Source organism: Peromyscus eremicus, chromosome 18 (genome assembly GCF_949786415.1).
Source record: "Peromyscus eremicus chromosome 18, PerEre_H2_v1, whole genome shotgun sequence".
Lineage (NCBI taxonomy): Eukaryota > Metazoa > Chordata > Mammalia > Rodentia > Cricetidae > Peromyscus > Peromyscus eremicus.
Genome location: NC_081434.1, coordinates 9,097,959 through 9,111,207, shown reverse-complemented (window position 1 = coordinate 9,111,207; position 13,249 = coordinate 9,097,959). Strand labels below are relative to the sequence as shown.

Genomic DNA, 13,249 nt, shown 5'->3' with positions numbered 1-13,249 from the left:
CTGTGACTTCAAAGATCTCATCTGTTGACCATTCCGTTGCTTATTAGAAAAAGTATGTGGGTATTTTGATTCATCAGTAGGAAGGGGTATCCTTTAGGATGCTTAGGAAAGAGCAGGTCTGTATTTAGTCTATGTGCACTAAAAGCTTAGCCAGCCCTGTGCTCACTAGAGTGGAACAGTAGCGGGACTTTTTGATTTCTAGAAGTTAGTTTGTGGTGCCTTCCCTGTTACTGACCCATGAGTGTACATAAGAGGCCCGAGACCATCAGATCATAGTGTGAGCTATCTGAGGACACTCACAGACATGACCAGATTTCCAACCTACCAAAGAACCTGAAGTTAAGAAGCCTTCCAATTCCAGGCCCTGAATGTTAGAGGTGTGTCTAAATGCTGGAGTCCTCTTAGCAGAGACTTTCTGCTCTGCCCTGTCCATACTCATGACCCAAATAACAGGTAAGCATAATGAAATAGGTGTTTATTCATATCTGTGTAGTCCCAGAAAATTGATTAAACAGCAATAGACAACCATATGTACAAGAGAGGGAATAAACCCACTGTTTGCAGAACCCACACCTGGAATACGATCCTTAGCTCTGCGGAACACATTTCAGAAGATTGAAAAAAAAAATGTACTCAGAAACAAGTAAGAATGTTCCTTTATGCAGGATAAGGTAGGGGTGGAAGGGTTGGAGATAGTTAATTGTCCTCAAATATTTGAAGGCTTACTGTGAATGAAAGTGGGAAAAAAATGCTTTACATATTTCAGGAGGTAGGCATAGAGATGGGGGTTGTTTCCAAAGTGGAGTGCAAGATTTTTTTTTTTTTTTTTTTTTTACTAAGTCCTGAGCATTTGTGGAAGAAAGAGGAGGCCTAGGGGGCAGTGTGATCCCTTTGTAATGGGGCATAGATTGGAGGATGGCCATGTAGATAAGGTTGGGAGAGAATTCATTTATTGGAAAACAGGGCTCCATAAAATGCCTTTCCTTTAAGGTTCCAGTACAACACTAAGATGTTTTTAATCTAAAGATCATCCCCATTTCCTTGTGCTAAGAAATCTAATCCTAACACATGTGGACCGGAGAGGGGGAAAAAAAAAATACAAGATGAATACATTAAATGAAAGGCAATACCGAAGTATAAATAGAAAGTGATACAGAACTTGAGAAAGGAACAGCAAAGGAAGAGGGAAAATTCACCCCAAAATTCAAAGAAACATTCAAAGGTGGGGGGAGCAGGAACAAACCAGGGAAGAACTTTAGGGGAGCAGGAGGAGTAACACAGACAGGCTGGGGCCAGACAACGCCTGCCACCTTCTTGAGAAACAGCGTCGTCCTTACGGTGGAGACGTCAGTGGAAAAGACATTCCAGAGACCGTGGGTAATGTGCCTGGCACCATTGTCCCTATGCAGAATGATAATTAAGGTTCGCTGGGACTGCTGGAAATGACACCTGTTTCCTGGAGAAACCAACGTGATAAAGAACATGTAAAGCACCCAGGAAATGAGACTAGTCCAAAAGAAAGGCCGGAGAAGAAACCACAAAGAGAAAAACGTTTGAAAAAAAAAAAATTTATCTCGTTCATGGTTGGTCCGCGTTTTATCACCACTGTAACCGACTTCTGAGGGTTCGTAATAACTTTAGTTCCTCAACCCATAAACACATCATCATCGTTGTTACCCTTTGCAGGAAGAGTGGGGGACTCCTCTGATGTGGAAAGAGACAGAAGGAAGGAGTCACCTCCAGGAACAGAGGCAGGGAGTTCTGGAGACAAATGGTAAGAAACCATCATTGGTCATCAGCCTCAGTCTCCCAAAGACTCATCACACCATAAGGGACCAATTCACATCATCCACGAAATACAATTTTTTTTTTCACTTTCATTTTAAAAAATACATTCTTTTCCGCTGAAGAATGGAAATTGTATCTCCTTACTCACCCATTTCCTAGGTCTGCCTCTTGGCCGTTTTTCTCCAATGGCCTCTGCTTTCTGGAAAAAAGAAACAAAGAAAAAGGAAGTCATGTCTGACATTATTTACAAGTGCTGGACCAAGGGCTCTCTTTCCAGTTAGAATGTTCTGGAACTGAAGATGAGGTATCAAGAATGTCTTAACTTCTTTCTCTTGGATACTCCATCTTCTGTGTTTTTTAGTGGATGCTTCTTCGCTGTTCGCTGTGTGATATAAAGAGGTATCTATGCAACCCTTCACCATAAAAGACTCCCATGGAGTGGTCTCTTATGAAATGCATGAATACGCTTTTGTGAAATCCACTTTGCCTTTGTTTCTGATCAGACAAAAGAAATATTCCCACACCCCATAATTTATGCAAATTAATATTTTACAGAGTGAACATTCTTTCAATGGTCAAGACTCTCTTTTCAGTTACAACTAGTCACAGAAACTAATACAGACATATTAATTTTAAATAATAAAGTAGTTCTTTCTATGCTACTATGGAAGGCAAATCTGAATGTAGGAAATAATACATAAACACTTTAATAAGAAACAATGAACATCTATCAAGTCCTAAGTGGCTAATTTTCTGTTCTTTGCCCAAAACTATCACCTGTTAATCAGTCGCCTAAGGCAGGGAGAGAGGGAGACAGACAGACAGACAGACAGACAGACAGATAGATAGATAGATAAGATAAAACAGCAAAAATCACCAATATTTATCCCAGAGATTTAAACCATAGCTGCATAAAAATTATTAAATAAAAATGGGATTAACAATAATTCCACACTCAATAGGACATGGATCTATTTCCTGTTATCTTTCAAGTTTGTTTCATTGCTATACTGTATAGATTTTTCTGATATTAGTAATTTATTTCTATTTTAGTTCCAATTTTAACATTCATAAAGTAATTAACCTTAGTCACCCTTACTCCATCCCCTAAGCATGTCAATACACTGATACACACACACACACACACACACACACACACACACACACACACATCTACCTTCAATAAAAAGCACACATACTTTTCTGAATAAAGAAAGGTGAGTACTTATTGTTTTGTGTATAAGAACCTTCCCAAGACCTCTCATGCAAAAATCTAGGTAGGCTGAGTTGGAACAACTTGTTTTGGGACTTAGTTTTGTTACCTGAGTTAACAGCCAGTGGGTCTTGGTACAGTGATACTAAAATGAGATATTAAGAGCCTATCATGCCAAATGAAACATTCCTTCCCCTCTTCTACTTAATAAAAGCAGACGAAAATAGATAGATAGATAGATAGATAGATAGATAGATAGATAGATAGATAGATAGATAGAAACATGGATAGAAACATGGACGCATGGATGGATGGACACATGGATGGATGGATGCATGCATGGATGGACGGACGGACGGATGGATGGATGGGTGGGTGGATAGGTGGATGGATGGACAGATAGGCAGGTTTGGTAATGATAGACAGACAATCTGCAGATAGACACCTGGCATTGCTATCCAGCCATGGGTTAATCCAGGCCCACAAATGTCAGAAGCTCTACATGATTATAACTTTACCTCCAATTTTTAAGCATTTAAAACACTCTGGTCTAAGTTAGGTACGCATATTACTTTAACCAACTTACAGCAGGCTTGTAACAGGAGCATCAGGATTTCATTTACTCTGCAGAAGAGTGACTAAATCCTAAATGAGTTAGGACACACACAAGGCCAGTAAGTGATGCACCTAAGATTCGAACCCAGCTCTGCTTGATTTCCAAAACTGCTGCTTTCCCCCACCCACAGCTTGAGAAAGTTGTGGTAACAGAGCCACTGACTTGGCTCACTTCTGAGAATTAAGAGAAATTCAGGAGCTCTTAGGATCTTTAGCTAACTGTCAAGATTTGGCTGTCAGTTGTTTCTGGGTCAATAATCTGAAATCAACAAGGGTTTCTTTAAGGTCAAACTTAGTGCACTGTCTCACCTTTGGTCATGAGAGCATGAATTTTATGGCAAATGAAAGCTGGGCATGCCCAGAATACCACACAGCCTTTCTCAATTGTCCTCTGAAGAGATGAAGGTGTCATGCTTTGAAAAGCTTAGGTCGAAGACCTTTCTCAGATACTCTAGCTTTATGACTGGGGATATGTCCCTGGAAGCCTTAATTTGATTTCCTCTGCAAAGTGGAGATGAGCTCTCCTTTGAGGGGATATTAAGGTACTTAGAAGTGCCCACCCTAAACAAGACGCCTCAAGTTAGTCCAATCCCACAGACAGTTGAGTCAAGGCAAAAAATACTCCAGTATACTCAACCGTCTCCTTTAGAAGAAAACTTTGAAGAAACACAAGGCTGGAATACAGTGAGTTGTAAAGGATCACAGGCCCTTGGGAGAGAGGAGCTCTTGAGTGCGTTTTGGAAGTTAACTATAAGATTGCACAGTTTACCCAGTGATGAATTACAGGAACATGAAACACAGAAATCCTTTCTCATGGGAACTGGGTGGTCCTTGGAGCAGAGAGGAGGCTGCTATTAACCTTGAAGGTAACAGTGCTCTGCCAGGGATTTCTATATAACTCTTACATCCTGGGGGCTATGATATGACCTGGGTGTATCTGAAATCTACCGCAGAGAAGGAATTCTCTAAAAGGGGCTTTCCTGCATTTTAAAGTCAGAGAAAACAGATCTCTCAAAGAGGGAGGGGAGAGGAAGCCTTGCAAATACGATAACGTTTAAATGAGTATCCCATTCACAAAAAGCCCATTGAGAAACAAAATTCATACCATGAACGAAAGGGCACAAGACCGCGATTATCACTTGGACTTGTTAAAAGTAAACTTGCTCCTTGGGCATAGAGGCTGGTGTCCCATGTAAACTGAAACCCTCTTCTGAGATGACATCTAGGAGGAACATGCTGGATGCACTGTGTGGCCTCGATCTGTCTGGGAGGCTTGATTGTTCTCTAAAACCCACATTACTGGATCCCTCTGATCAAACTCCACAAAGGCTGCCAAACAAGCTGGGCTTTTAGTTTGTACACCAGAGCAGCTCCAGGGTTTTCAGAGACTGGAAAACTGTGGTTTTAACAGCTTTTGTGTATTGTGTCTCCAATGCTCTTTGGGGCGTTTGTCTTTCAAAGAAGGCAAACAAAACATCGAGGGTACTTGTTTTAAAATATCAACATATACAATACTGTAAAAGCGAATGTTTGCCTTGCCGTTGCTGGGATAGATTTGGGGTCTGGATTCCATGTATGTGTATAATTGAGACCTAACTCCTTCTAAGTGTTTTCAGCTCTTCTAGAGGGGAGCAGGGAGAACCAGTAGGCTTTCTGCATTTGTGAAAACTAGAATTTCAGACTGTGACCAGCACTATTACATAAGTACCCACATCCCTCACACCACAGCTTACTCAAGGTGCTCTCTTCCTTGGTTGGCTCCATTATATTCTTTATGTCTTTGTAAAGTGCATAGTTCAGAATTGTGTCCTAAATTTTAGATGTTGAGAAGCAAGTTTGCGAAAATGGGGGGGGGGGGATGCTAAATGGAAGATGTATTTCTTTATTTAAGAAGTGCTGGGTACTCCAAGCTTATTTAATGTTTTAAAAAAGTTTAAAAAGGGAATTTATCTTGTGACCATCTCCCTTGACTTTGGAAATGGTGATCATGGTTAGTGTGGATCTATTAGAGGCACGATTCACTACCAGTGAAAGGAAGAAAAAGAGAGGGATGAAAGGGGGGAGGAAGGAGAGAGGAAGAAGAGAGACAGTGGGGAGCCGGGAGACTGGGAGGTGAGAAGCATTGGTGTTTCCTGTGTGTTTTGTTTTCCTACTACCATCAAACCTGAAAGCTTCGTAAAACTTCAAAACCATCTCTTAGAGGCCTTTCATTTGACAAAGATGAATATATTTGGCTTATTGCAATCCCCAACACTTGTGGATTTATTTGGGGGTTCAAAGTCTCTGCGTATTGGTGGCAGAAGACACACATTTCTTTGCCCTTGTGTCTTCAAGGGAGCCATACTTCACATTCCTCACACTTCTAATTGAGTCTGTATTCAGGTCATTGAGGAAGCTGATAGACATCAGCCTTGTGGTTGGTAGTGTATAAACACTGACCAGTGCCTGGAAGTGAGAATGATGAGTTTGAGAAAAGTTGAACACTGGACATGTGTCAGTTCACAATTTTGAATCAGGTTTGTTTTTTTTTTAATCATTTGTGAAGACCACAGAGAGAATTCAATGAGAAATCTACTCGTGAAGGCTCAGCAAGACTGCTGTATTGAACAGGCACTCAGATGTTAGGTAACTCTGCTACTTTAAAACAATGGCCGTGCAAAGAGATCCTACTTAGCTTGGAGGTCTCCACAGTGACATTCCGAGAACATTTCTATTTAACTCCTTCCCTGGTTTCCCACTTCGTGGGAGATTCTGTGACTTGCCGACCTTCTTGGACTCAACCTGATGTCAAGACGAGAGAGCTCTTTTCTTTGCTGAGATAGTCTCAGATATAAAACAGAATGGCCATACTCTAGGCAAGGTGTGAGGAGAAGAGGAGATTTTTTTTTTTAAGACCAAGAAAAGAAAATTTTAAAAAGAAGAATGCGCCTTAGGATAAATGAGTAGTTAAAGGAAAATGTTTTCCCTCTTCCTGTATTGCTGTTAAGACATGAACGAGGGCGGTGGCTGGGAACTAAGAGACGAATTCAAGTCTGACTTCAGGTCAGGGGTAAACATTCAGAGAGCTATTCAATTTTTATAATTCTAAATGTTCTCATCATATTTTTGTGTTACAGTGGGCATTACCTGTAAGCCAGCCATCCCTACTTCAAATCAGTAAGTGTTTAAACACAGAAAAAGAACTAGGAAAAAAAATAAAATAAAAAAAAAAAACCAGCTGCATGAGAAAGTGGCTTGGTTTGTCTTCAGATACTTGTATTTTGATTTTTTTTAAAAAAGACTAAATCCTGCTTGAACCCAATAGTATGCAGAAACACAAGAGTGTATGAAACTTAAGGATTTCTAATCAAAATCTAGAAAAAAATAAACAATTTCTTCCAACTTCTCTCAAAACAAACAAACAAAAAACCATAAGCAGTGTGAACTAACATTCATTGAAACTGAATTCAACTGGATCAATCATTTAGACTAAACATTGAGTAAATTCTCATTTCGCCATTTTGATAACCCAGCTCTGTGGGTTTCCCGAGGTTAAGTACAACCGTTTTTAGTCTTGAAAAGATGCTACGATTTGCTCACATAGTATATTTTCAGTGAGAAATAGAAGAAATTCCCATCATCCATTGCAGCTCACACTCAGTTACCCAGGGAAACACATAAGTGAGTCTTCCCGCCATTATTCTTGCACATGTCTGCTTCCACACACATATACAGTAAGTTAAACCCAGGGACAACGTTTTGGAAGAGTTCTCGAGTTCAAAGCTGGAGATTTTCCCGCTCTACACTGTCCCCTACCTCTTGTGCAATCAGATACAATAGCAATGATGTAGGGCTCAAAGGAAAGGCTGGGGGCGGGTGATACAGATATGATAGGATGAAAGGGTAGATTATTGAATCTACTCTTATAAAGCAACTTGTTTAAAATGTTTCACATTGCTACGGATTTTAGTTTATTGACACAAGTTTAAACTTAATTTTGTTATACTATATATATATATTTCTATTCTCGTTTGAGGTATTATGTTTATGTAACTCATTTAGATTTTAATGGATAATTAAGAAATATAGATTAATAATTAGTCTTCTATGATAGTCAAACTTATAGTCATGTTGTTTTCTAGGTATACATAGATATAATTCAGTTTGGTAGGTAATCTTCAAACACTTCAAAGACCTACAGAATATGGCATTTAAAATGTTTTTAAAAATTTAGACTTTCTGGACAGTGAGACATGTCTGCTCCTGGCAGCACCAATTTACTTCAGAGAGGAGGATGGGCATCGAAGACACTCTATATGGAATTTATCTTCTTCTTGGCAAAAATAGCCATTTGGGCAAGAAATTGTTCTTGCCTGGACTGCTTGATCCACTGGACATGCAGGACCCATAGAAAGGTGACCACTGAACTTTGCTTGGCAAAATGGTCCTTCAGGTTCCTGTTTTGAAGAAAGACACTGCCAGCCGCCACCATGACAAGTGAGATGTAAGGTACCGGTAAGCCACGAGCCATGTGGCAACTTATTGACTAATAGAAATGGGTTAATTTAAGATAGAAGAACTAGATAACAAGAAACCTGCTGCGGCCATACAGTTTGTAAACAATATAATTCTCTATGTGTTTACTTGGTTGGGTATGAGTGGCTGCGGGACTGGCGGGTGAGAGAGATTTGTCGTGACCGTGGGCCAGGCAGGACCAGGAAAACTCCAGCTATAGGCAGAGGGTGCAGATATGGCTCAGAGACAAAGCACTGTCCTAAGATATGCAAGGCCCTAGATTTAATTTCTTGCACTAAAAGATAAACAAATAAGTAATAGAAAATGCCATTCAAAATTGTTTTGTGTGTTAAGGCCATATAAATAAGTAAAAACCAGTTTTAAAATATTGCTGTTTCTCTGTTCACCTTTGTCTACTGGCTATCTGAGCACAGATGCTCAACTGAGCTTCTTATCATGGGGGAGGGCAGTCTGAATTTCTCTTTCCACCCTCATGTAAGCTGTGAGGTTCTAAGGTAAACTCTGGAAACTGTTAAAAAAAAAAAAAGTCTACTCACAAGACAAGACAGGTTTGAATGACTTAACCAGCATAAAATGCTCTTCCTTGCCCATCTGTTCTCAACCAAGATCAGAAATGCAATGGGATCCCAACCAGAAAGCACTCAGCTCCGTTGAGACCCCTATGATAGGAGTGAGCCAAGGGTATGGGCCATCTAAAGCAATGGGAGGCTTTGGAGGAGAGAGTTCAGAGGACTGGTAGCTGCCAGGGAAATAGAACTGTGGGTCTCCCTGGCACTCAGTTACTACATAAAATAATCCTGGTGTGTCTGAGTCTCCCCAGTTTGTACCATGCTCTAGGATGACTGGGTGGCATTGTCGTGTGGAATTTATAGCTGGATTCAGGCTTTTTCTTCCCAGGCAAGACGAAGTATAAAAAAAAAAAAAAAAAAAAAAGAGTTCACTGTTGAAGTCAACCTCACATATCAAGACAGTGGAGACAGCAGTCTTCATTACCCCAGCCTATGTTTACTCTGCTCATGCCCTGAATCTCACACAAGAACTTACCTGTCCGTTAACACGGAGGGGTCACATCAAACCAGACTAGTACTATAGAAACTACAGGCTGGAATCTTATCATCACCCCTAGTGTCATCTTTGACTGAGTCAACCAAGGGTGCCTTTGGTCCCTCTCGTCCTTGGCCTTCCACGCTCTAAGGAAAATCCTCACACAGCAACTAGACTCCGCAGCTAATATGAAATGGTAAGACCTACCTCTCTTCTTCATCCTAAAATGTCTGTGATTGATATTAGTAATAATTTATGAAAAAAAAAAAACAATCACTTCCAGGAATGTGAAAGATGTGGAGTATGACTCAGTCTATAGAGTACCCAGGTAATCTCAGTGTTTGTTTACATTGTGTATGAAGATGAAATCGAATGTTTATTCTTAATGCATCATTCAAAGTATACATACATTCACCCAGATGCATTTGTCATTCTGTGCTCTGTTCTCTAGTCTGGCCATTATATCTCCAGGATAAGGAAAGGGGCAAGCAAACTGTTAACATTATGAAACAAGGGGACCTCATGCCTGAAATCTTTCTATTAAAATTTAACCCAACCTCAGAAACACACACACACCCCTCCAAGCACCTGAGTGAGACCTGCTTTGAAACTTGAAGACATTTGACTTGTGACCTGAAGCCAAAGCCTTTAGTGACACCCCCCCCAGTATTCTCTCCTGATTATAAAGAAACAATAAAACCCTAAACACAACATAAAAGAGATGATACCTTCCTCCTCTCCAAGCATAAGAAATGTGAAAATATAAAGTGACTCCAGTAAGCCCAACCACATGGAGAAACCAAAACACAATACCAAGATTAGGAGGTAAGCGGTTATAAGTATACCTGAACCTAAAAACAAATGAATATAAATACACTTGCATACTCAGATAAATCATTTACTCCAGAAGACGGCAACCTTCTGATTTCTTTTTAATAAGGCTACACTCAGATTAGAAGAGTTCCCAGGAAAGTCTATAATGGACACACAAGGGTTATCAATGGAATTAGTTTTGATGGGAGAATAATTATCTTCTCTTCCATAAATTCTAAACAGGACAAATTTGCCTCTTTATAAATTTGTTTCTTGTGCATATTACACAAATCAACTTTCTATTGAAATTAAAAGGACAGCTAATTTAGTAGGTGTTCATGCACCTGGTCTTGCAACATTCTGCATGTATTGTCAAGTTTCTCACTGTTAATTTCCTAATGAGCAGTTTTGCTTTCAAATGCCCCAAGGCCAGTTGCTCAGTCCAAGCATAAACTTAGTTTAAAAAAAAAAAAAAGTTCAAAGCTTCAAGAAAATTTAAACAGCATCATCAGGATTCCAGTGTACATTGTATCTCCTCTTATTTGAGAATTTGTTTCTCTCAAGTACTTACCAGCTGTGTGTGTGTGTGTGTGTGTGTGTGTGTGTGTGTGTGTGTGTGTGAGAGAGAGAGAGAGAGAGAGAGAGAGAGAGAGAGAGAGAGAGAGAGAGAGAGAGAGAGAGAGAGAGAGAGAGAGAGAGAGAGAGAGAGAGAGAGAGAGAGAGAGAGAGAGATGATTACCAGAGTGCAGAAAAATATCCCTTCCTTAATCTTATAGAAGACTTTTCATGTGTATTCAGCTCAGTCTAGTTGGGTATTTTCATCTTGCATGTTTTGAACTGTGTAACTAACTCTTTCTAAAAAGGTTTTCAGTTCAAAATCATAGTGGGCATATGCCTTGTTGGAATACAATACACAGTTAATAACCTAATCGTGTGCCTAAAGGCATAGGAACATCCTCCATAAAAACTGATTTGAAAGTGAAAACACTTGAATTTTTATCCATTCCAGGAATGACTTTTCAATGTCCTCGCTCTCACCTTCACCAAATGAAGTGTAATTTATAAAAATTGAAGAAAAACAATAGTCATGTTCTAGGCTCATGTATTTGTTCACTCTTATTAAAAAAGGAACATTTGTAATAGAATTATATGAAATAATTATACCTTGAAGAATGAAAGAGTCCAGAAAAAGTCTTCTTGGGGGGAGTGGTATTTGTATTTTAGTAATTACACAAGTATGTGTATATACAAGGAGAATTACTGGAAGAGGGCAGCCTGGTGGGGCCATCTGTAGATGCTTATGGCTAAAGTCACTGAAAAACCAAACAGACTTGGAAATGGATAAGTTTTTTTTTTGGGGGGGGGGGTTGGTTTTATTTTGTTTTGTTGCTTTATATGTTAAATCAGGCACAAGTCTTAAATTTCCTTTTATCCATAAAGATACTCTTAGTCCAAGATCATTTTCATAAGATAAACTTTGTAAAGTGGAAAGACCATGAGAGGACCATTTCTACCTATTCATTCCAGTGAAAGTGTCACACAGAGACATTAAGAAGATAATCCACCTTCCTTTTTGTATTAGCTTTCAAACCATTTCTTGATGGTGAGCTTTAAAGATTCCTTAAATAGCATTATTATGAGGCATCTGAAGAGTGATTACATCATATTTTAAATATCTGCTGATAACTACCAAGACATTCCTGTGCTGCCCCAGAGCAGAAGCGTCACAGAGTAACTCTGTGTTTTTGTTTTCTTTTTAAGTCCATTTCAGTTCACTTATAAATAAAAAGAAGAGAAAGCACTCCCAGGAAGAATACCAGATTGGGTATTATTTCTTAATAAGGTTGTTTGGAAACACTTGAGGGTTAATTGGTTAGATACTAACTACAAATCTGAATTTTAAAATGCAGTTAATTCACATAGTAGAGAAATCTGCTCTTTCAACTCTTTTCAAAGCTGTAAAAATGAAACAGCCAGAAGTCATAATGACTTCCTAAGTGGCTTTTATACATCACTAGTTGCTATGACAGGATACACCACTGAGAACCATTACATCTAATGTGGTTAGTGGCTGCTCTCACAGAAAAATACACACAGACTATTAATCCCCCCAAAATGAACATAGGGTCATTTTGAACAAATGCTGTGTGTTTAAATCTATTGAAAAGTTATGTGGGGAGCTCCTTCTAATTTTTGAATCATTCCTTTCAACTGCAACACACGCTTACAAATAAGATGCAGACTATTTCCAATTTATTTTCTAAAACCAAAGATGACAGAGGTTCTTCACCACTCCTCTCTACAGGCATTTACTGTGGAGTACTTCCTCTTTGCTACTACACACAATCAACATGAAATTATTTTAAAGGTGCAACTTGAAATCTGTTAAAAAAGATGAATGTCAAACTTGATGAAGGGGGGGGTCTATCACACACACACCCCCAAAATATTAAGCAAGACAAGTAGTTGCTTTCCAAACTTCTTGTTGTCTAATGAGAGTGCAACACTTTGGGGGAAACTTTCTTTTGATTGTGACAATATTTATTATCTTACAGGTTTGTCCTGCACATACACTTTATCACATTTAAAGTTGTTAAAAAAAAAAAAATCATGAAACTTTTTTCCAGTAACCCATAATTGGATTTTCTTTTTAATTAGCATCTATTTGACAAAGTACTTAACTTTAATAGGGAGACGTGGCTTCCAGTCATCATGTAAATAAGCCCTGAATAAATGAATCTCAATTATTCCCCCACCCCCCACCCCCGGAGGAAATTGCAGGAACATCATCACCAGTCAAAATCTCTAGCTTTGATTTATTATGAACTAGTTCACCATGGGTGTAAATATTAATGATGTCATTTCCACCCCCATCCCACCCAGCCCTGTCCCCACCCTACCTCCCCCATTGGTTCTCCTCCACCCTGAAGATTATCTGATAGCTCTTTGTTTGTCTAAAAATCACTGTCTCTCCAGGAAACTTTTAAACTAAGCATCCACGAAGGAAGAAGAAAAAAAAAAAAAAAGTTAAGACCCATCCAGTAAATACAGGAATGATGTCTTGGGTTACTCAGCCGGGACCACTCCTGGTGTGTGGATTTAGAAGGGGAAAATTTACAGGGAGGTCATTGGTAACGTTAGAAGAGAACTTCACTTGAAATTTCTCACCTTCTGAGCTGCTTTGGAAGGACTCTTGTTTTTGCTGCCTTTCGGTCTTCCCCTGGGTCTCTTAGGAGAGGGCTCACAGGTTGGCTCCTAATT

The 13,249-nt window shown here is 39.3% G+C and overlaps 1 protein-coding gene across 1 annotated transcript in view; it reads right to left on the bottom strand.

The window, feature by feature from the left end:
• Hmga2 (high mobility group AT-hook 2) overlaps positions 1-13,249 on the bottom strand; it is a 108,945-nt gene that overhangs the window by 94,765 nt on the left and 931 nt on the right. The window contains exons 2-3 of the mRNA XM_059245789.1: positions 13,157-13,243; positions 1,937-1,987 (exon numbers count right to left, since the gene is read on the bottom strand). Of these exons, the coding sequence (XP_059101772.1) occupies positions 1,937-1,987; positions 13,157-13,243 (138 nt within the window). The remainder of the gene's footprint in view (positions 1-1,936; positions 1,988-13,156; positions 13,244-13,249) is intronic.